We start from the raw sequence: 21,713 nt of genomic DNA, 5'->3' as shown, positions 1-21,713 counted from the left end.
TCGCTGTGTGGCCCGCTTTCTTCCCTTTGAAAGCCACTCTGGTTCCGAGCTAACCTCACCTGGAAAAAAAAAATGCTTTTAAAAGTACTTTTATCTCTCAAATAGATAAGCCCAATAATGTGTTTGTATTTTGTTCATGGTTACCATGGAGATGAGCTGGGCTGTTTTTTTTTCCACAGTTCCTCAGGAATAACCTTGTTAATTGAAATCTAAAGTCAGTCCAAAATGCTAACATGCTAACATTTGGGATTCTTCTAGGTTGATTGGAACTTTCTGATCACCTTTAAAATCTAATGCTATGCTAACAATTGGTATGCTACCATATAGCAACTTCCATTTTGTTGACCACTGCAGCCCATTCAACAACAAACGCTCATGCTAACGTTAGCTTAGACGTCGCAGTGCCTTCAGCGTTAGATGCTATAGTGTCGAACTCCTCTAAAATAAATTGTTTAATAGCATATATTATTCTTGGGCTGATATATTCAATGTGTTTTTTTTCCCTGTGGTATTATTTAGAATCAGAACACATGTAATCACATGTCTAACACATCTTCCAGGCCAATAAATCTTAGTCAAATGAGCTCCTTATGGCGGCTGATAGACATTGACGCTTCTTACGCCAGCAAAACGTGCAGGCGAGCAGCTGGGAGGTCGACGTCGTGACTCACAAATCCCATTTAGGCCGTTACGTAGCGTGTGAGGAGCTCGTGAGAGTCCTTTTCACTTATATACCGAGATGTTCTTGTGAAACGCAGTTGATTTGCAAGCGTGTTTTGAACCGACGAGGGGAAGTTTAAGTAGATTTTTGTTGTGTAGTGAAGTAAATGCACGCTAGTTACGTTTCATGTTTCCGAACAGCTGTTGTCGCTCATCGGGCGAAACCTCAAGTTCGGTTTGTGTGTAATTTTTCTAAATTATATGTAAATCACTCTGACACATAAGAGAGTGGATTTTTTTTTAAAATTTGATTTATGGAACTTTTACATATATACAAAAAAAAATGCAACTCTTGCTTTGACACAGAATATTAATACTGCCCAAAAATGGTAAGTAGCATGTTCAAAAGCAGTTGTTCAAAATACATGATTAACCGTGAGAAATTTCTTGCGGTCAAGCAGGTCGACGTGAAAAACAGAACAAAGTTACCTTTTTTTTTTTTTTTTTTTTAAAGTCCCCTTACTGCATGAACCACAACATTTAAACCCCTCCAGAGTGTTAAAGCTGTTAAAAATAATTAGGCCACCTTTCTCCAACTCCACTAGTTTTGTGGAGGGTCCTGACTATCGCCTATGAGGACCTTTGCCGCCTTTTTTCCAAACTATGCTGACAAAGAGCAACATTTTCCAGGCGGAAAGTATTTTCCATGAGGAAAACACTGTGCCATTGCTGCTAATTGTGTGCATGTCCTCGTTTAACTCAGTATGGGTAAAACGTCTTGGATCAAAATCTTGACCCAATTGGGCCAAATCCTGGGTATATAAATGATCAGACATTGCCTTGGTTCCTTAACCAGCACTTCCTCAATCATTTTGTGTCCAATATCATTCATCAAATCAAAATGGCCACTGAACAAACCTCCATGAAATTTTAAAGATGAGCTGAAAATTGTGAGTACGCATGACGCCCCCTCCCAGGGGTCCAACATGGAAACCATTTGGCCCTGAAATATTTCCTGGGTGGCAGTAGTGTCTCGGTGCACATGTGTGCGGGGGCTTTCGCGGATTTTCGAGTAGACACGGAGCATTAAAGATGAATTTGATACAGGGGAAGACCAACTGTTGCGTTGTGGGGTGTCTGCAAGATAAGAGTTATGGACTTGATCGGTTTTATGTTGAATTAGTGAGAACGTGTTGATTCTTTTTTAAAAGTAACATATCCAAATAATATTACATTAAGACATTTTCAAAAGTACTGTTTATTATAAATATTTATTTATTAAGGGGCAGCGAACTCAATAAAAAAAAAAAAAAAACATTCCACATGCCATTTGTGTCGGTAGTTACATGTTATTTTGCCACCATCTGCCGGCAGTACTTGGTAATTACACTACATTTAGGCCGTCCCCGTCATGGAATCATTAATTCGTGTACTTTAATTTATCATTAATCAAAACTTTCGTTTTTCTTTCGATAATTATATATTTTCATTTAATTATTCTGCGTTTTGTAATATCCAACCATTATTACAATTATTAAATAAATGTCCTCATGATAATTTTTTCACTTTCTTTTAAATGATTATTTTTATTTAATTGATTTTTTAAAGTTTAATTTCTGAAAGGATATTTTTATAATTACGTACCCCAGTGACGTGCGGTGAGGTTCATGACGTCACTGACGTCAGCCCCCCCGGGTAAAATTTGTCCGGCACCACCTAGCCGTGTCACAAAAAATGTTGGGGAACGCTGCTCTAGTGTGTCTTATTCATTATTTAATTCGAACTATTTTAATTAAAATCTCATATCAGCAGTCTTTACACATAAAAACACTCAATAAAGCATGTTTTCGATCGTGCGTACCACTCCGTTTGAAAAGACATGCTCCTAAGTCCCGTTGTCCGAATCATACCTTTTAACTCCGGAGTTGCTCTTCCTTTACTGATGACCTCCTGCTTCGACCAAAAATCCATCGTTAAAAATCGTTTGGATATGTAATCCTCCATTGTAAAACGAAATGTAAAAACGGAGGAAGAAAATCAAACAAACAAAAAATCCGAAATGGCCGACGGCTCCACAGGTGTTCACAGTAATTATCTGAGATCTCTTATTCTACAGGTAGGCACATGAAGCATCCCGGGATCACTAGCACCCCCTGCCGTAAGGATGGAGAACCTTTTTTGTAGCTTCCGTAAGGTCTCTTTTCAAAGCTGTTTTGTTCATCTAAACTGCATAGGCAGCCGTATGATTACGCAATCCTCGGAGGAGGCTAGACAGGAAGTTGGCTCCTCCGAGCGAATCGTCTTCAATTTTAAAATAACTATAAAAATTCAGCAATTTTGGTTCAAAATGATTCAAAATTATTGAAATTAAAAGGAAAATGACTTTATAATAAAAACAATTGAATTTGTGTTTTCCCCTTTTCATGATGGCAGGGGAGTCCATAGGTGCCTTATCCAATTATACCCGCTAGATGTCACTGTTTACCCAGAAAAGAACACTTCTGTTGGGTCACAGGGTACAAGCCGACCATCAAGCACATTTACATAAATACTTCAACAAATTGGCAATGTCTAGAGAATTCGCTAGCATTATTTAAAGAATGTGAAGCATACAATTGATTAAAATTGTAAATCTGTCATTTTGATGAAATAACCCCTCTAAAATTACATTTGATGTTTCATTTTTAAAAAGTCAAATGTTATCATTCTCCCCAAGCATGTGGCAGATCATGCAAGAATGTGCAGAATACATGTCATAGTAAACATCAATCATCGCCCTCTCTTTTATGACAATTCTCTTTGCAGCTCAGTTTGTGTTTTATGCCGAGAAACCTTTTCCTGAGCGGGGAAGATAAGTGCGACTCTTAAGAGAGCAAAGCAGGGGGAAACAGCTCTGAAGGGGGAGTGACTGTCATGCATCAGGTCCCTAAATCCTCAGATTAGATTTTTAGGAACAGAGGCGGCCATCTGGCAGGAAATCAAAGGGGCTCTTGAAGGACCAGAGGATCTGTTTTCAATGTACAAAGTTATCTCTTATGAAAGCGACTGCTGCATAAACATTGCCTTTTGCCGGGGTACCTGCACCTTTGTCCCAAAAACCCAAATTCTGTAAAATTCAGAGCTTGGCTAATGTCGCTCATGTGTCGTGACCCAATGAGTCATACGGCGGAACCTTTAAAAAGACGATTGAAGGGATTTCATTTCATGATTTATTATTCCTTATTTTCCAGTGTTAGTAGTGGCAAGACATACGATTGTACGATTAGTAAGAAAGCACCATCATAAATCATTTTTTTTATACAGGCTACATACTGTACTGTACATACTGTATAGGTAACATTAGCATTCATTAAAAAAAAACATCTTTGGATAAAATGGCAGGCAGACGAGCACGATCTCTGCAATGCCCATTTTTCATACTGTACTTAGCGCACGGTTCAAGTATGAATATTACAAACAACAACTCACATCATAAGTTACAACTCTTCACGGTTATTACAAAGAACAGGATTACATTTCTACAAAAATGTTTGGCACATAGTGCGTCAAGTATTCTTTACATTTTCTGATACAGACCTCATAGCACGGTTGGCCTTCATCCATATGAAGGTTTTCTAGCTGCTCATTGACTTTTTTTTTTTTTTTTAATATTCATTTCAGTTTTCTTTTATTCAACCAATACAAGCTGCATTGTACTACATCTAACTTTGGTTAAAGCTTTTTTTTTTTTTTATCGAGTTAAGCTAAATGATGCGGGTAGTAACGATTCTTCCGGCAATACACGGCTCGGACAAAAGTAATGGGACATGCACACCGGTAATGAAAATAGAAAATAAAAAATAAAGATGCTTGTTTCAATAATATTATACAAATCTATGTTATACCAGCGATCTACGTATAGTGAGAACCACTCTTGCCATTTATTTAATAGAATAATTAGTTTTGCGTTCAACTAAACAAGCACAGATTTCAACGCAAGAAAGTAAACGTGTGATTTTTGTCATGTAAAATACATGTGTGGTAAGGTTCAGAAACAACAACCCCTCATTGACTGTCCCAAAACTTTTGCCCATGACATTTAAATCCGATACCCTTTGCGGCTACAACCTATATGTAAGCTTTATTTTGACGGCCACGGTTTGCGAGGTAATCATTCGAGCACCATTCAGGACATTGGTGGTTATTTGCTACACAAAGCGGACGCAACAACGAATTCGTAACGGTTAGCACGCGCAGGTGGTTCCGAAATAAATATGGTCAAACATCAAAATGCGGAGGTAGGGGGATGCGGGTAACATTAAACGTGCACAAACGAGAACATGATGTCTGTCAGTCACTTCTTGAGTACTTTTGCAGGGCGAGGAAATTAAAGTTAAAAAGATATACTGTTGGACGAGTCTTCCGCCGATCTCCAGTGTGTGAATTATTTAAGGTAGGTCAACAGTCTCTCATAAGTCTTTGATTATCATTCATCAAATACCACTTTAAAGGTATCGTAATAAGACAGTCGCCACGTGTTTTGGTGAAGTAGATACAGTTTTTTCTGTTTTCAACACGCTGGCAGATGTCAACTAATTTTTGCTGGTCATTAGCAGTCAACGAGATCCTCAGTAGACCTGAAGGAGGAACCCGGTGTGCGCCTGAGGAACGCACTTCCCACAAAAACCACCGCAGCGGCCATAGATTCTTGTGCCGTCCTATAGACGAGTGGAACAATGGGGAAAATAAGACAAGAAATGTTCTTCGTCAAATTCCCCTACTGTTTTTGACTCATTGAAAACAGCCACTTAGGTAAGTTACAAACAGTTCCATACCTCCGACCTGTGGACCTTGACAGAAACGTAATTGCCCTGAGATGTCCATTTGGTGGCCTCGGACACTCGGAGCCCGGTGCCGATCAAATTGATGCTGAACTGGCCCTGCAAGTATCCACAAGTCAGTCCCTGTGCCATAAAGGTAAGAGGTCGAAATTGTTTCACTAACCTGTGGACATTTGGCGGCGCTGTAACAGTCACCGGCTGTGGCAAAGGGCACAGGTCGACCAACAGGAGTGTGGGAGTAGCGTAAGTCGGTGACTGAGCAACAGCAAAGAAAAAAACAATTCAAGGACGGCACCAAACGTCTGAACAAAAAAATCAACATTAGGTGCTCATTTTGCAGCTTTTTTTTTTTTTTTTTTTACAAAATAACTCAATTCAAAGTTGTCATATTATTATAGTACTATGTTTGTTCGACTCAGGAAAATATTACAGTACAGTAAGACGCATTGTAAACTCAACTAAGAAACATTTGCCATCTAGAGGTGATTGGTGATACTACAACTTAAACCTATTTATGGTTTGGCACGTGCAGATTTGCATATTCGCTGACTTATTTTTCAGGATTCCCCCAGTTTTTAGTTGAAAAATGTAAATTGAGACTTCCGTCAGTGTTAACAGTTTTGGGGTTTGTAAAATAATAAAGTCTTTGGGAAAAAACAATCAAGCGGCCACACAAATGATGAATGGTAACGTCAAACCGACAAAAGCAAACAGAGTCAACATAAACCCGGGACTGAATTTCACCCCAAAACTATTGAATTATGCATGTGAGGACTAAAAGAATAAATTTAGCAAATCCTGCAATGAATCATGCCAAAAGGGGCCAACCCAATTTTTTTTAAATTGATTTATGAATTGATTAAGAGGTATGTGCCAATAATTTCAGCGCGGGAAAAAAAAACGACCCGAGGCACAGAATCTCATCAGCCTTCATCTTGAAGTCATCTTGGTCTCTCCGTCTCTTTTTCAAGCTGCCAAATCCAAATGAGTACCATGCAGAGAGAGCACAAGCTATTTGGATGAAGAGAACGGGATCGCTTCTCCGCACACATGCTAATTCACTCATCACAGAAGGGAGGTCGAACTGACTCTTGTCATCACTTAGCCCTCGGATGATTTATTGATCAATATCCGATGCTGATACGAGTCATATCGTGATAGCTCGGCCGGGCGCATGCCTGCACGTGCACACATGGAGGTGTTTGGAATGAGCTCAGAAGGTCATCTCAACTTTTTTTTTTTTTTGCAGGGGGAGGAAAAGGGGATTTTCGAGAAACCAATCCCCGATGACTCACTCCCGTGTGTGGTCTGGCTGTGGCAGACGGGCAATCACTAAGTAATTACTCACTGAGTATCCTCAGGGTGCTCAGGTCCAGACGGACCTTGTGGAAGAAGGTGTAGCCCGCCGCGGCGTAGTCGTTCCTGCAGTTGCAGTGCTGCCTTCGGCTGCCATTGTAGGGGCATTCGAAGGGGTTCAGCAGCCTTCGCGGATGAGACGACAATTTAAGCGGGGTGATCCAAACTGATAATCGGGTGAAAATTTCAGCATTTTCCTTCCTTTGCGATAAAAATCCACAGACACAAGATTCCAGAGTGACAGTTATGATTTTAATTTCTGTCTTTATGTGTAACTAGCCTCAAAAGCGGGTTGCCCTTTAGGAAATAAAAACTAACAGCGCCCCCTGGAGGCCAATCGAATGGAGAGCAAAGTGCATTTATTACTACAAATGATAATGTGAATCGCTACTTAAAGTCAGTTTTAAATGGTAGCTGCTCATTATGCAACAGATCAAATGATTTAAAGCATAATTCACAAGTTTATTGTTTTAATAAGTGTTAAAGTACAAATTATTAATGTTGCAGAATTCCCACATGCTGTATTAAAGTGCAGTTTACTACTCCTTTGCATCTGCTAACCAAGATTTCTCTGTAATGACAATGAAGTTGTAAAATAAGAAAAAAAATAGTAAATATTACAAGTATCTTATTAGGTTTGACATTTTAATGTTTAAATCATAATAATTATTAAAATCTGACTCCCCCCCTCCCCCATGTACCTGTAGCCGTACACCTCCGAGTAATTATCCGTCTGGCCGCTACGCAGCGTCACGTATTCCTTGGGGGAATCGGTTTGCATCTCGGCGCAGTAAATCTGCAGAAGAAGAAAGATCAGGTAAGTCCATGCGGAGACTCACAAAGTACGTACAGACGCACCTGAAGGATGCGCGACTTGACTTTGAGGTAATATTCCCCGTCCATCCTGACGCCTTGCCGTATCTGGACCTCCCGGCACGAGGCGAATAACTGGCCTTGAATGAGATGCCAGGTGATAAAACACAGAATACTTTCAAAGTATTTGCTTTCTTGCTCTGTCTTGACAAGACTGATCCCACCCTCGGCAATTAAAAGTTCATGTCGGAGGAAGTTGTGAGTCATAGGAATAAAAGTCTTATTGATGGAATGAAAAGATGAAGTTGACAAAAATAAACATCAACATGATGAATGTTTCCTTAAAGGGAGTGCTGTTTTATTAAATGTTTCATGATGTGTGTTGCCTGCTCCAGTTTGCCCGGAGCCCCTCAGTGGCTGTATCGTACTGATTAGCATTAATACTCCAGCGCAGTACTGGCTCTCGTCCGAGCATATCGTTTTAATTCCACCGCGGACCGACTTGGCAGAGACCGGCCGGGCAAACGCGCAAAGTCTGGCCCGCTGCCGACTTGTGAAGAGCTCGCAAGTTCACAATGAAGGCGGCGTTTGGATAGGCCCGACCGTGCGGAGAGTTTGTGGAAAAGCGCTGAGTGGCCATTTATCCTAGCGCCAAGTAATGACTTCAAGAGGCCTCTCCGGCCCGAGACGCCGTTCCGGCTAATGTGTCAAAACGAAGCGAAAAAGGGGGAAAACACTTGAGTTTTTATAAACACAATCAGATACGGTGTTGGCCAAAATACACAACACAGTCAATTTGATATGATTACCGCGAGGGAGGGGGAGTGTTGACTTACATTCTCCCTCTTGACACGCAGCTTGAGACTCTGGTCTTTCCGAGGGACGGCACTGCTTGGACGCGGCTCCTTTGGAGGTCACACACTCCACGCTGCGCTCCATCACTCCTGCCCCGCATGTCTGAGAGCACTGCGATCGACATTAACGAGTCACTAGAATCCAACAGAATCCACCTGAATGAGTGCTAACCTTTCCCCAAGGTCCGAGTTTCCAATAGGAGGCCTGCGGGCAGTCCTTGAGGAGGCAAGGCCTGGAGCTCAGAGGACGAGGCTCTGGGCAGCGGTCCCCGGCGACGGCGTAGAGATGCGGAGCCCGAGATGAGGGTGTTGCCCAGCAGGAGACCGCACGCTGCTGGTAGCCAACGCCGCAGCTAGCGGAGCACTGACGCGCACAGGTTGACAGCCGTTGTTAGCGTAAATTGTATTAAAGGTCGTCATGTGGATTGAAGTTCTAACCTGTGACCAGTCCCCTGCAGTCCACACGTGGAGGCACGGAGCCGCTTGGCACGGCTGACGCGTCGGCGGTCGGGATGACGGCTCGCAGTAGTCCACTTGCGCCGGCGTCATGGCGGGGCCCACGCAGTTCACCGCCCTGCTCCTCACGCCGCCTCCACAGGTGGCGTTGCACTGCAAGTAAACAGAAGGAGAGTCAAGACGGGACGGGACGGGCTGACAGAGCGGGGGCACTGTTGGGCTTTCCAAGCGACTTGAGTTTATCCAGCTGGACCCGTTTAAGGATGCAACATGTGTTCCTATTAAAAAAAAAGAAGATCACCACCAGCGATGATTTAAAAGAGCGTTTATGTGGCCCTTAACATGAAATAAAAAAAAAGCAATTACTTTTCCGCTGGTTTTGAACATCCTGCAAATTCATACTTTGACATTTCGCAAATTCAGACATTCACAGATTTTGTGTGACGTCACGCCATTTTGTGTCATCTTGTTACGGGGCTAGCATGCTAACTAACACTATTGTCGAAGGTGGTTTGTTTGTTGAATAAATTAACAACTGAATACAGATGTTCACGATTGTTTACATGCAAGATGTATAGTGTTGATGCTTTATGGTCCTCTCTCATTTAAATAATTTGCTGCCATCTAGTGGCATGTATAGGCAATTACCATTTGGTAGCAGGCAATTCGTCACAGACCTTCGCTAATCGCAGCAGGGCTTGGGCCCTATACTCCATGAATATGTCACAAGTTTTTTTATGTGACTGACTGATTTCCTGAGCAAAAAAAAACCTGTTTTCTGGTTCTCAAGGCAACGTGGGCAGGCATGAGTAAACGTTTGTGCAGGAGAAGTCCTTTTGCACGGCGATCCCCTTTTATGCCTTGCCATTGGAGGACAAAGCAACACGACAGCAACGAAGGGAAGATGAAAAGCGGAGCTCGGAGCTAGGCGCAAGTGTGATAGTACTCAACCGGAATAAAAGGCAGTCAAGCCTTGTGATGTCATTTAAGGTTCCCGGGAAGCCTCTTGAGCAAAGCAGGAGAGCGAGAGAGAGAGCCTTCAGGTTGTCTCTTTAATGATACCAAGAAAGAACCAATAAAACAGCATAATGGGATGCTTTAGCATGTGTACAGCTGCGCAATAGTAGGGGGTTGTTAGCAAGGATGTTGGTCAGAGAAGTGAAAGACTAAAGACTATTTCCCCTTAACTACTTGTTTAAAGAATGTCAAAGTTTTATGTCCCGTTTTATGCAATCTAACTCCCGAGAACACGAACAAAACAAACTATCGAACGACTAAAAAAAATCAACAAATCAACAAATTAATAAAAAGCTACTTTATCTGCAAACAGGAAGTGAAGGAACTGTTCTGAGAAGTTAATAACCAAACTAAGTAACTAAAAAAAAAAAAAAACCCTAAGCATAAGAAACCGAAATAATATGTCACCAGCTAATTAACTAAGCACTAAACAAACAGGTAACGGAACTAGCCAAGATAAACGTGCTAACTTCCAGGCTAGCAAATTAAGAAATGAAAAGATAAACAAACTAACGAGATAAAATAAAATCAAAAGTGTCCTACTCACTTCTTTCCACGGAGTGGCGAGCCAAGTGTAATGGGTGCACTCTGCAGCTTGGCACCGCTGGATGACGGCGGGCCGTGATGGAGCGTCACATAGATCTTCTCTGACCTTTCCGCTGCCTTTGAGCCTGCAGAAGACGCCTCGGCTCTGGAGTCCCACTCCGCACGTGACCGAGCACTGGTGAGCAAAAAAAAAAACGTTTGTGTCAGATTGACAAAGTCTAGCAAAAATTATGACATCGTCAGTCTCAGAAGATATGAGAGCTTTGTCATTTTGTCATCTCATAATGGCGAGAGGTCATCAAAAAAAGATTGCAGATGTTGCAAAGCGTTCAAAGGTGTCATGAAAATATAGAACTTCATGGATGTCCGCATACTCACAATTTCATGGTGGATTTTTAGAAGACCATGATTGCTTCCAGAACTACACAATACTGCGAAAGAGGAGGAGGAGACCCGACAAAAAGTAGGGAGTCGAGGGCGTCAATGGATCTTTGGGGATTTTAGTTATTTGAGTAGAAGGAGGAGATGGGGGGGGGGGGGGGGGGGGGGGGTTCTTTGTGGGGACATTAAAGTGTGGCTGCTGAGGTGGGGGGAAAATAGTTTGCGTGCATTCTGTGTATGGGCCATCACACTGTGTACTTGTTCTTGGAAGATAAAGCACGTGACACAGTTTTCGTGTTCAGGCTGTTCCGTGACTTTTGATATCTCAGAAACCTTCTTGGATGAGTGGAATAATTTCGTCCTCGAAATTTACTGTACGTGATAACTTGAAGGTTGAATGAGTTCAATTTCAATTTTCAAAGGTCAAACAACTTTGGGAACCGCCTTCATATTATGTGCTTCACTAGAAGTAGTGACAGACAAATAATAATAAATAATAATAAAATAAATTCATAAATTAATAAAAAAATATATATATAAATTAAATTGAAAAAAAAAAAGGATTATTAGATAATTTCACATACCTTGCTCCATTTGTTGGCCTTCCACGTAGGGCACCCGCGGGCCCGGCAGGTTTTCTCAGTCTGGGGTCGAGGAAGGGGACCGCAGTGTGCCTCTTCAATTTTGGTTTGGTTCTGGTCAACGCAGATAATTTCCCGCTGCTTGACTCCTCGTCCACAAGTGACTGAACACTACAAAGAAAAGGAACAAAATCGGACGAGTCAGCAAAATCCAATCAGAGCATTTTAAATGAGGTATGATGGGTGGATATGGAAAAAAGTAGCTGTATATATTTTGACAGATCACAGAGGTCACTACCGATGCTTGGTTTGGTGGCCGGGCTTCCTCGCTACATTTCACGGCCAAACGGGCGTAATGCAAACGCATCGTCTCGGCTAAACAACCCAAAGAGACCGCTCGCGGTCGTGGAATTCGTCCGGCTATTTAACCCGTAAACAAACGGATGACTCCGAGGAGCTCCTGTAAACTAAGTGCAGCATCGCAGAACCAAACATGGGCACTACAGCGAGACGTTCATCTGGTACCAATGAGGAACCTCAGAGAACTTCAGCGACTGATGAGATGGCAGATGATTCTGGCTACCCCCTCCCCACTGAGGCCAGACAGCAATTAGGGTGTCGTCTATTTTTTGCTCGACGACTGAGCCTTTTTGTGGCCCTTTACAAACAGGCTTCGAGAGACACGGCGAAGCGCGTTTTGTCTTGGTCCATTTTCCAGTCCAGATCATCCGCATAATATCGTATTGTCCCCTAACGATGATCTCAGAATGTTGCGTAACATCAAACACAAGACAAGCGCACTCATGGAAAACTGGGAACTTGTTACGGTTGGATATGGACTTTAGAATTCGTTTTTTCGACGCCCGAACAACGAATTGGAGCCTATCCCAGCCGACTTCAAACAAAAGGCTCTATGGATCGGGTGCTGGTCAATCAAAACTGTCCGAGGTCTTAAAAATCAACTCCAAATTCTTATTTACAATATTTTCTATGTGGTAAGAATTAAACAGCAAAAGCTACCACTTTTTTCCATTTGAGGGGGCGGCCATTTTGTCACTTGCTGTCGACTGAAAATAACATCACGGTCAGGGGACAACCAATCAAGGCTCAGCTTGTCACATGACCAAACTCAGAGAACAGGTTATTTTCTTTTCTTAGTATGAGCACTATAAAAAAGTTTAAAAAGTCCAAACAGTACTTCTACCAGTGTTTAGTTTGTTTATTTAGATTTTTTTTAATGTTTTTGGAAACCTGAATTTACTTTGAATCTGTACTTTGACTCAAGTCAAGAGCGTGACTACTTTTGGCACGTCTGGTTTTGAGTACGCGTCCAAACAAACTGTTTTTCATGTAGCGGGTGACACTGCACACACATGCATCACACACACTGTAATTAGCAAGGCATTTTAAACACAGGGCAGCCTCAGCTGACGCACAACATCAAAAGCTGGCAGATTCCCATACCCGCTACACACACACACACAAAGATAACTCCCTCCACCATCTCAGACTGCTTTTTGTGGAGGGGGGGGGGGGGGGGTGTTGAGAGAAGAGCAGGCCCCTCCTCGGTGCCGTAAAAGAGGGAAGGAAGAAAGAAAATCGCAGCCATACGGGCTACGCTCCCCTGGCTGAACTTTATCTGCATTTTAATGGCGGGAGGAGGGAGAGGAGTGTGTGTCTTTGTGTGTGTGTCTATGGGGGGGGGTGGATAAAGACGGCTATATGTGCTCCTCCCTCGCATCATATGTCAGCCATTAGTGCATCTCAGAGAGCTGGCACAGCACAACGCAGTTTACTGAAGTGTGGTGGACTGCAAGACCGCTTCAACCTTTCAGACAAAAATGAGGGGAAAACATGAGATGGATGACCTTTAGGACCCGAGAGCAACTACTCAGGTAAGGGCGCCCTTTGACAATTTTCTGAATTTTAATTGCTTATATAATTTACTATACTTTTTGATTGTAATTTAAATGAAGTTTAAAATGTGTGTGAAAAAATATTCCGCATGCCTCACATGGGAAACACATTTTGCCCTCCCACGTTGTCACAGCCATTAATTTCACATGATTAGCCGGCTTACATCTGTTGTAATCCGGGGTGGGGAAGAAGGATTCATGCAGGGATTAAAGCGGAATCACTCATTCGGCGTGCATAAACCAGTAGAATGGCGGCCAAGGGAAAGAGCCATTCTCCACATAATGGAGAAAGAAACTCGCAACGATCCGCTTTAAGTCCATCCAGGGAGACATTCCACATTTGACAGTTTCACAGTTCTCCAACAAATCACTTAATTGAGTGCTAAAGCAGACACGCTTGATTTAAAACAGACACACGGAAAGTTAATCAAGCGTTGTTACGGATAATTGAACATTTATTGCTGAATTTCTTCTTTTTTTTGGGGGGAGACGACTTTGTGTAGGAGTGGCTAGCAAAAGATGATGCCGCCCACTCGTTGTCCGCCACCAGGTAAGCCAATAAGAACCATTAGAAATGATTACAGACCTCTGAAAAAACTAAACAATCACCGCAATGTGGCGAATGTCTGTTTTTTTTGGTTTTCAGGTCGTGACTTTCAATCTGGCTTTTGTCTGATGGTGACATTTGAGATGACCTTCTGATTGTTTTCTTGCTCTGTAGACTAACCAATGGCCTTTTTGGGGCATGCAGTCATTAGTCAAAGCTTTTAAGGGAGACCGCAGCCGCCCAAAAGGTGAGTGAGTGTCAAGGTTACGTGTCAATCACACAGTGGCTAACACGTTTGGCTAAAAGTTCGTTAACTGCATGTTTAGATTAAGGGGAGGGGGGGGTCGAGAGTCAGAACCTATTTCTGAAATGTAACCGACCCCCCACAAGCTGAAGAAAAAAACAGCAAATACAATGCTGCCTAGTTTCTTTCTCTATTTTTGAAGACGGGTAAATTTAAAAATGTGTTTGCGCCGTTGTTGGAGTGAACACAACGGACTTGATTCCCAGCCGATTCTGATTCATGGCCAAGCATAAGGAACTGAGCTCCATGTATGTTTTTGTTTTCTACCAGCATGAGCACGTCTGGGCTCGATGGAGATGAAACACGACGCGAGGGAAGACGATAAAGAGTCACAGAACATCTCGATTCACGTTCGCAGGGAGCTCGCAAAAGACCCGAGTCAAAACAAAACTCGACGGGGGAGCAGCTGGTAAGAATGTTGTCGTAAGAATGTCAAGAGGCATCGATCTGTTCTCCAGCCAGATGTGTTTTTAGCTAAGTAGGGTGAAATCCGAACTTGGTATCGAGCAAGTTCTCTTTGCTTCATACACAAACACTTGATGACTTTCAGATGTGACAGTCACGTTTCGTCTCGACCAAGATCGTGGAAATGATTTTCTGTCCAAGTCCAATTCCGTTTCTGTCAACTGGTTTCGCCATCTCCGAGCACGTACGACTTCTTTCACGTGGTTTCCTTTTTAAGTCAACAGGACTCCGAAGTGATATAGCACATCGCCATAAGTCAAAGTGAAATGCCAAAACAGCACAGTTCCGGCCTAAACATTCCAAAGAGGACGACCCCCCCCCCCCCCCCCCCCCCCCCTCCCTTCCCGCCTTGGGGCTACGCAACACAGACAAAAATGAAAGATCCTTGCACAAACAGCATACGTCTCGCACACAAACGGATTTTGGCAGCAACGTCACAAAATGGTTGACCTTTGACGTCGACAAAGAGCTGAACTTCCTCTTGCCGCTAAATGCTAGCCAGCTGTGTTTCCACTCAGTCGACAGTTCTTAGAAAAGCTTCAAGATCTCAAAACATGGACACCAACAAACAGATGCAAGAGGAAGATTGTAGGCTTGTTTTATCAGGATGATGTTCATTTCCTGGCTTTAACGATCCCAATTGTCTCCCGTTACAGCTTTTTCGGCCTGTCGTTGGATGGAAGTCTTCAGTTTCGTCTTAAGTAGAACTCAGTTCTGCAAAATGGAGAGGCTACGTTTACAAAATCCAGGTTCAATGTCTACCCAAAGAAATTCGATCAATTATATTTATATTCATATTCAAAAGATGATTATATGAGCCCTAACAGGTTATGGTTGCCAATTCCAACTAGCGATTATTTAAATAGTGGATTGATCTGACAATTAGTTTTCCGATTAATTGATTAATATAATTAAAAACACCTATAGAATATTCCTTTTTAATATATCCAACAAGAAGTTGAAATTCCAAATGAAAAAATTTGGCTAATTTCAATTCATCGATTAATTTGATAATCAATTAGTTGTTGATTAATCGATTACTAGTCGCACCTCTAAAAAAAGTCCTCTTGTATTTCCTGGCAAATTCACTGCTAGCAGTTTGTATTTTGGGAGTTCCATTTTAAATGTAACTAAATATATTCCTGTCTACAGAAAACATCTGTTCTCCTCCCGTCACGAATGTGAACTATGACCTTAAGCCCAAGGTACGTACCAAACTCTGATTTTCAGTGTGCCGTTAGAGTTAAATGCCATGAGGTAACTCCAAACTACATAGTACCACTCCAAAATCTACTCGGGAGAATGGACAGGTCTGAACAGCACCGGATTCAGGCTCCACCGAGTCTGCGACGCTACCTTCTACGTGTAAGAAGCGCTCCCTCGGGTCTAAAAGGTACTCGGATGACGGACGTTGACAAAAACCAGACGACCCGTGACCTTGGTCAAAGAGGGGCCGCGGACACTTTGGTCCCTTCAGGAGCACCCTAAAGAATTCCAGACCTCCACATCCAGCCTACTCTCATTCGTCATCAGGTCCTCTGGCCCGGAATGATCACAATAGCCATCGTGACTAACTGCAGAACTTGTCATGAACATTTTTTGAATGCAATGACATTTGTCCCTTTAGGGCCACCATCTCACGTATTACTTGACACAAGCATAAAAAAAAAAAAAAAAAGACCTTATAGGTTGCCGTACTCACTTTTAAAAAAGGTAGGACATGCAAATTGCGGGGATTTTAGGACTAAAACAACTTTGTAGCCTTAACTGCCCCATAGCAGGCCTAGTGGTTAGCACATCGGCCGGCCTCAAAGTTCTGAGATCAAGTCTCTGTGTCAAATGAAGACTCCAAATCAGCGGTTCTCAAGCAGAAATTGTTTGCCTTTACGTGATTGGCTGGGAAACAGTCGTATGGGACGTACAGCCACCTTTGACCCCAATTTTGTTGGACAATGACAGTAAAGGCTTGAACAACTAAAAACGAGAAGGAAACATGAGCCCAATGATGTCACAGGCAATGGACCTAGCTAGTAAGTGTGTGTGTAACAGGTTTAAAGGCAAGTTCTACCCTCAGGCCAAAGTCAAATATGTCAACGGTGCGCATGTGGCTTTCATTTGGGATGAGTTCAGGGTCGCTATGCATCCGTTGGTGGGAACGCAGCTCACCAGGAAACGCCATGTTTTTATTAGAAGCTAGCAAATGACTGAAATTGATCTTTTCCTGGCCAACTGATCCCACGTGGAAGGCCAACAATACACACACAGCTGATTGCTTCCAAGGTGGTTCACACTTTGGACGTTTTGATTTTCTACCGTTTGTGTAATAAATACGCCGATTGCTTGGAGTCTTTTCTTTGAACGAACACGATTCAATGTGCGATGATGGAGGGAACAAGAAAAGTCACGGCCAATTCGGGTGAGTGAAGGATCACCGCAAATGCTTTGAAATAAAGCTTCAAATCATCATTCCCTAAACAGAGTAGTAGCAAAATAAAATGGGATTTGAAACGATACTAACATATTGACAGTCCATCATTCATAATAATAAAAATAAAAATTGAAGTTTTAACAGGTAATGAACGCCACAATGAGAACAAACAAGAGGTACTCGTGCAAGGTAAGGCTACTTGAAAAAAAATAAAGGAATAATTCAAACAACTGGGTTATTTTTATATATATTATATATTTATATATTATATATTTTATCATATATTATATATTTGTATACATTTTTGATAATATTATATATATATATATATAAATAATATAAATATATATATATATATATGTACATACTTATACATATAGACATGTATATATATATATATACATATATATTTTATATTACATATATATAAATATATGCATGCATATATATATATATACCTATTTTTAAATTTATAAATTGATTATGTTGCTGTTGTTTTTATGGTTGAATGCCTGAATACTGTATATTGGTAATTGCATAATAAATTGTTTCAAATACTTGATGTGGCCTTTTGGTTGTATTTTCTTTTTTTTTTTTTTTTTTTACTTTTAACATTAACTCCTACTTTAAACCTGTGCGATACTTTGTCAGCATGGAGAAACGACACAAGTGTCACATTTTGGGTTCTTTAATCAACTTTACAAAGGGGGAGGAGCTGAGTCATACTTTTTTTTGCGTTTTTGTACTCCTCTGAAATAAATAGCATCTTGGAATAATAAAGCAAAACATGCAAAAATGAAAGACGCTGACGTTATGCGATGTAAAGGGAGCGACGATCTTGCGAGGACAAGACGCGCATCTGCGACGCGTCAGTCTGAATTAAGCGTCGCCAACTTCTCGCCGTCGCCAAGGTTCGCATCGTGATTTACGACTGCTCGGATTTGTTTCCTGTAAAGCTGCATGTCACAGCGGTGGAGTCACGCTGCGCTTTTATAGAGGCGTAAATAAGAGAACCCCCTCACACACACACACACACACACACACACACACACACACAAACCTGACACAAGCTATAAAAGCCTTTCTGTGTTTTACCGCAAGTCGTTCCATGTCTTAACATTTTTATTGTCGAGCTGCTGCCTGAAATGATGCAACCTTAATTCAGAGATTGTTTCAATTGCTTGTGAGATTAAAAGTGCATTATTATAACTTCAGCTGTCTGTTATTTTTTTGTGGAGGCATGAGTTACTATGGACGATTAATGTTGGGAATCTTATTTTTGTCGTGTGACTTAAGTTGCAACACGTGTATTTGATGTAGATGAAGATTAGATGTTTTAAAGTGAGACTAAAATCATTAAAGCTGCAGTATTTATTAGTATCATCTACCATAAACAAATAATATTTTATGTGTGGGGGGGAAAAAAAACTTTTAATAAAATAAACTGGTATTTTTCATTCTATGGTGTGAACATTTGACTGACCTGAGGTGAATGAATGAATGAATGAATGAATTAAAAATATATATCCATCCATCCATTCTTGAACTGAACAAAACTAATTGGAAATATTTTCCTCTGTACAAAGACTGTATTGACTTTTAAAGAGATACAAGAGCACCGGCAAATGTTTTTAAATAACCAGTAACGAGAACTAAGCCACTTGGGAGGGGGGGCAAAAAAAAAAATTCCTGTACAAAGATACATATACAAAATACAACAACAGCCTTTTGTCGCTGTTTGATAAAAGGCATAATTTGAACTCTTATACACAAATATACACTTGTGTACTTAGGATACATGATGAAAGCAGCGACAACAGCATTCATATAACATTGACTGGGCAAAACGTCAACAAAAAACAAAAAATGGGATCCATGTGTTTGTAATGAACGCTTAAGAGAAGCACCATTGTGTCTTTGTGTGTTTTAGCTCTTTTGTTTCTCCTTTCTAATCAGCACCATGTCACCGCAGGGCCCCGGCGTGGCGGGCTGGGCCGGGCCCAACGCATGGCAACGAGCACGCACGTGATAAGCGGGCGCTCAGTTGAGTCTCGCCGCGGCGTTAGACTAAATACACATCGGGCCTATTGGCGGTGACGCGTCACCGGCCCAAAAAGGCTGATAAGGGAAGACTATCGTACCGGCTTCCATGGTCTGCGCTGCCAGGAGGCGGAGCCTACGCAGGGCTGCAGGTTGCACTGCTCCATGTCCAGCGGTTTGTCCAGGATGTCGCAGTTGTAGTCGTTGAGGCGCTCGCCGCTGGGCCGCTGGCACACCACCAGGCGGGTTCGCCTGCCGCCGCCGCCGCAGCTTTGAGTGCACTGGGGGGGTCAGCGAGATGCGGTTTAGGGATTTAATGCCACCTTGACTTACTTACTCAAAACACTTCATGACTGTTTCATTCAAATAAGACATCTGCAAACATTTGCTTTTACTTTGGAGAACAATCGGCATGAATTATGTGATATTGCTTAACTGTTATTTACTTGTGTTTTTTTATCACTAAATAATAAAAAAAAATTGGTTACAGTAATCAGAGAAAATAAAAATCAGTTACAGTAATCAGAGCGATTGTTTTTTTTTAAATACACTGTGATGAAAATAAAATTGTATGGCGATTATTCGATTGATAAAATCATCTATTTGTGACAGCCCTACTTGACTGCTCCTCAGTGTTGCGCAATTCATCAGAGTTAGCAAACTCTGCAATTGGCCGCGACACCACACAGACACAATAAACAGCAATGCGGGAAGTGTAGTAAGGTTCACCACGATTAAGAAAGAGCAATAAAAGATAAACTCACCTCTCCCCAAACGCCGTAGTTCCACAGCGGGCAAGGACCCGAGTTGCAGCTTTTGGACTCGGCCGGCTTGACCCTCTCGTCGCAGTAGCTGTTGCTGCGGCCCTCGGCGTCCTGGCAAACCACCACTCGCCTCTGGAAGCCCCCTGCGCAGGTGCTGGAACACTGAGGAGAACATAAAAATGCGCTGTCAGGGCCAGGGAATGATTCACTGAAATGCATTCTGCAATGCCGAGGATGATTAATATTCATTTTTACTGCCAAGGAGTGTTTATGAGCTGCGCCGAGAAGGATTCCAAGCATTTTGCGGCTCCGATGCATAAACATGTACATTTGCGATTCCAAATTTTTGACCACCCATGTTAAAGACAGTTTCTCGAGCCAAAGTTGTTCTTTCTGTGGGCTAACCGCCGAGCGACGCAGCCTTGACCTCGGGCCCCCCCCGGCATCCAATTACAACGATACGCCCCGCCGTCAAGAGGGCAGGGGAGTCGGCACGTTCGGGAGGACAGCGGCGAATGAGCTTGAACAGAAGTGTTTTCACTCAACGCCGGGATAGGTGAGATTTCGCAGTGGTGTGCTGGCTTGGAAAAAAAAACTAAAAAAACTCCATGCCACAAGAAATAATGATGCCGACATTGAGACGGAATAAGAAGTGCAGCAAGAAAATGCAACTCTGCTGTACATACTGCGCCCCAGGGTCCGGTCCTCCACTGGTTGTCAGATGACGGCACGTTCCAGCTATTGTGGCCGGGATGGCGCCCCGGGTCCTTGGGGTATCCGTACGGTTGGTCGTTGATGCGCTGGTAGACGGAGGAGCAGGGCGCCGCCGTGCACTCTTGCTCCGTCGCAGGCATCTCGTCCGGGTCGCAGAAGGACTGGTCCACGGGCTGGTGGTAGTTGGAGCACAGGACTTGTCGGGTGGACCTCCCGGCGCCGCATGTCGCCGAACACTGCAGACGGAACAGACCCAATCTGTCAAATGTCCCTTTGGAGCATCTATCAATAAGTCAATAGTTAGCGCTGATCCTGTTCCTGATCTTGAGGGAGGCGGAGCCTGTTGAGTGAGGTCGCCAATCACAGGCCACATATATTCACACACATTTGCACACCAATGGATCGTTTGAAAATATCCAAATAAATGTTTACCAGAGAGAAACCCGGATGGATGTTAAATGACATTTTTTGTTTTTTGTGATCGACTATTTGGAAAGCCCCGTTTGGTTGTCAAATGAGAAGCTTCGGGTGAAAGCGGTTTTGACAGAACAACCACATTAGCAATGACAGCCATGTGATTGCTGAAGGGGCAAATGATCACTGTTTGTGATTTCCATCATGACTCGCGCATCAACAGGCTGAACCTTTTATATCGAAAGTTGACTTCATCCCCGCATGAAATGATTAAAAGACGATTCCGAAAGAGTCATCCCTGCCAGTGAAACAAAACACACAAAATTGCCTCTTAGACATCATCATGACCTGATGTGAACAATGTGAGCGATTACTGCAAATCTCCGTCCGTGGCAGGCAGGCAGGCAAACAAAAAAAGTAAAAGTAGTGATTGGACACAGCAAGATGTTCAGCTCACTCACAGGCGACCATTCCCCGCTCCGCCACTGGCCACACGGGCTGAAGCAGGTGGAGGTTTCGGGCGGTCGGGGCAAATGGACGCAGTAGGACTCGTCCGCCACGCCGCTCTGGGAGTCTCTGCAACTGACGTAGCGTGCCCGCTTCCCTTTGCCGCAGGTGGCCGAGCACTGGAGGGACC

General features: G+C 42.7%; 1 protein-coding gene and 1 long non-coding RNA gene across 7 annotated transcripts in view; one reads left to right on the top strand and one right to left on the bottom strand.

Moving 5' to 3' along the window:
• Positions 1-3,855: 3,855 nt before the first annotated feature.
• LOC125970828 (A disintegrin and metalloproteinase with thrombospondin motifs 20) overlaps positions 3,856-21,713 on the bottom strand; it is a 65,820-nt gene continuing 47,962 nt past the window's right edge. For all 3 annotated transcript variants that reach the window (XM_068650931.1, XM_049723491.1, XM_049723495.2), the window contains 15 exons: positions 21,538-21,702; positions 20,635-20,898; positions 19,949-20,110; positions 19,286-19,465; positions 11,488-11,655; positions 10,524-10,697; positions 8,942-9,112; positions 8,676-8,867; positions 8,486-8,615; positions 7,695-7,789; positions 7,538-7,632; positions 6,829-6,962; positions 5,644-5,735; positions 5,475-5,579; positions 3,856-5,357 (listed from right to left, as the gene is read on the bottom strand). In XM_068650931.1, the coding sequence (XP_068507032.1) occupies positions 5,268-5,357; positions 5,475-5,579; positions 5,644-5,735; positions 6,829-6,962; positions 7,538-7,632; positions 7,695-7,789; positions 8,486-8,615; positions 8,676-8,867; positions 8,942-9,112; positions 10,524-10,697; positions 11,488-11,655; positions 19,286-19,465; positions 19,949-20,110; positions 20,635-20,898; positions 21,538-21,702 (2,217 nt within the window). In that variant the 3' untranslated portion in view covers positions 3,856-5,267. The remainder of the gene's footprint in view (positions 5,358-5,474; positions 5,580-5,643; positions 5,736-6,828; positions 6,963-7,537; positions 7,633-7,694; positions 7,790-8,485; positions 8,616-8,675; positions 8,868-8,941; positions 9,113-10,523; positions 10,698-11,487; positions 11,656-19,285; positions 19,466-19,948; positions 20,111-20,634; positions 20,899-21,537; positions 21,703-21,713) is intronic.
• On the top strand, positions 13,084-17,061 carry LOC125970838 (uncharacterized). Of its 4 annotated transcripts, none has more exons than XR_007482267.2 (4): positions 13,084-13,379; positions 13,890-13,950; positions 14,122-14,194; positions 14,522-17,061. It is a non-coding gene; the product is annotated as an uncharacterized lncRNA (long non-coding RNA). The 4 variants fall into 4 exon arrangements; XR_007482269.2 differs by lacking the exon at positions 13,084-13,379 and having other exon boundaries at positions 13,386-13,950; positions 14,522-14,660; positions 15,373-17,061; XR_007482268.2 differs by lacking the exon at positions 13,084-13,379 and having other exon boundaries at positions 13,386-13,950; positions 14,522-15,465; positions 15,869-17,061.

Source organism: Syngnathus scovelli, chromosome 6 (assembly GCF_024217435.2).
Source record: "Syngnathus scovelli strain Florida chromosome 6, RoL_Ssco_1.2, whole genome shotgun sequence".
In the NCBI taxonomy this organism is placed as follows: domain Eukaryota; kingdom Metazoa; phylum Chordata; class Actinopteri; order Syngnathiformes; family Syngnathidae; genus Syngnathus; species Syngnathus scovelli.
Note: the sequence above shows the minus strand (reverse complement) of the source record. Positions and strands in the feature narration are given on the sequence as shown.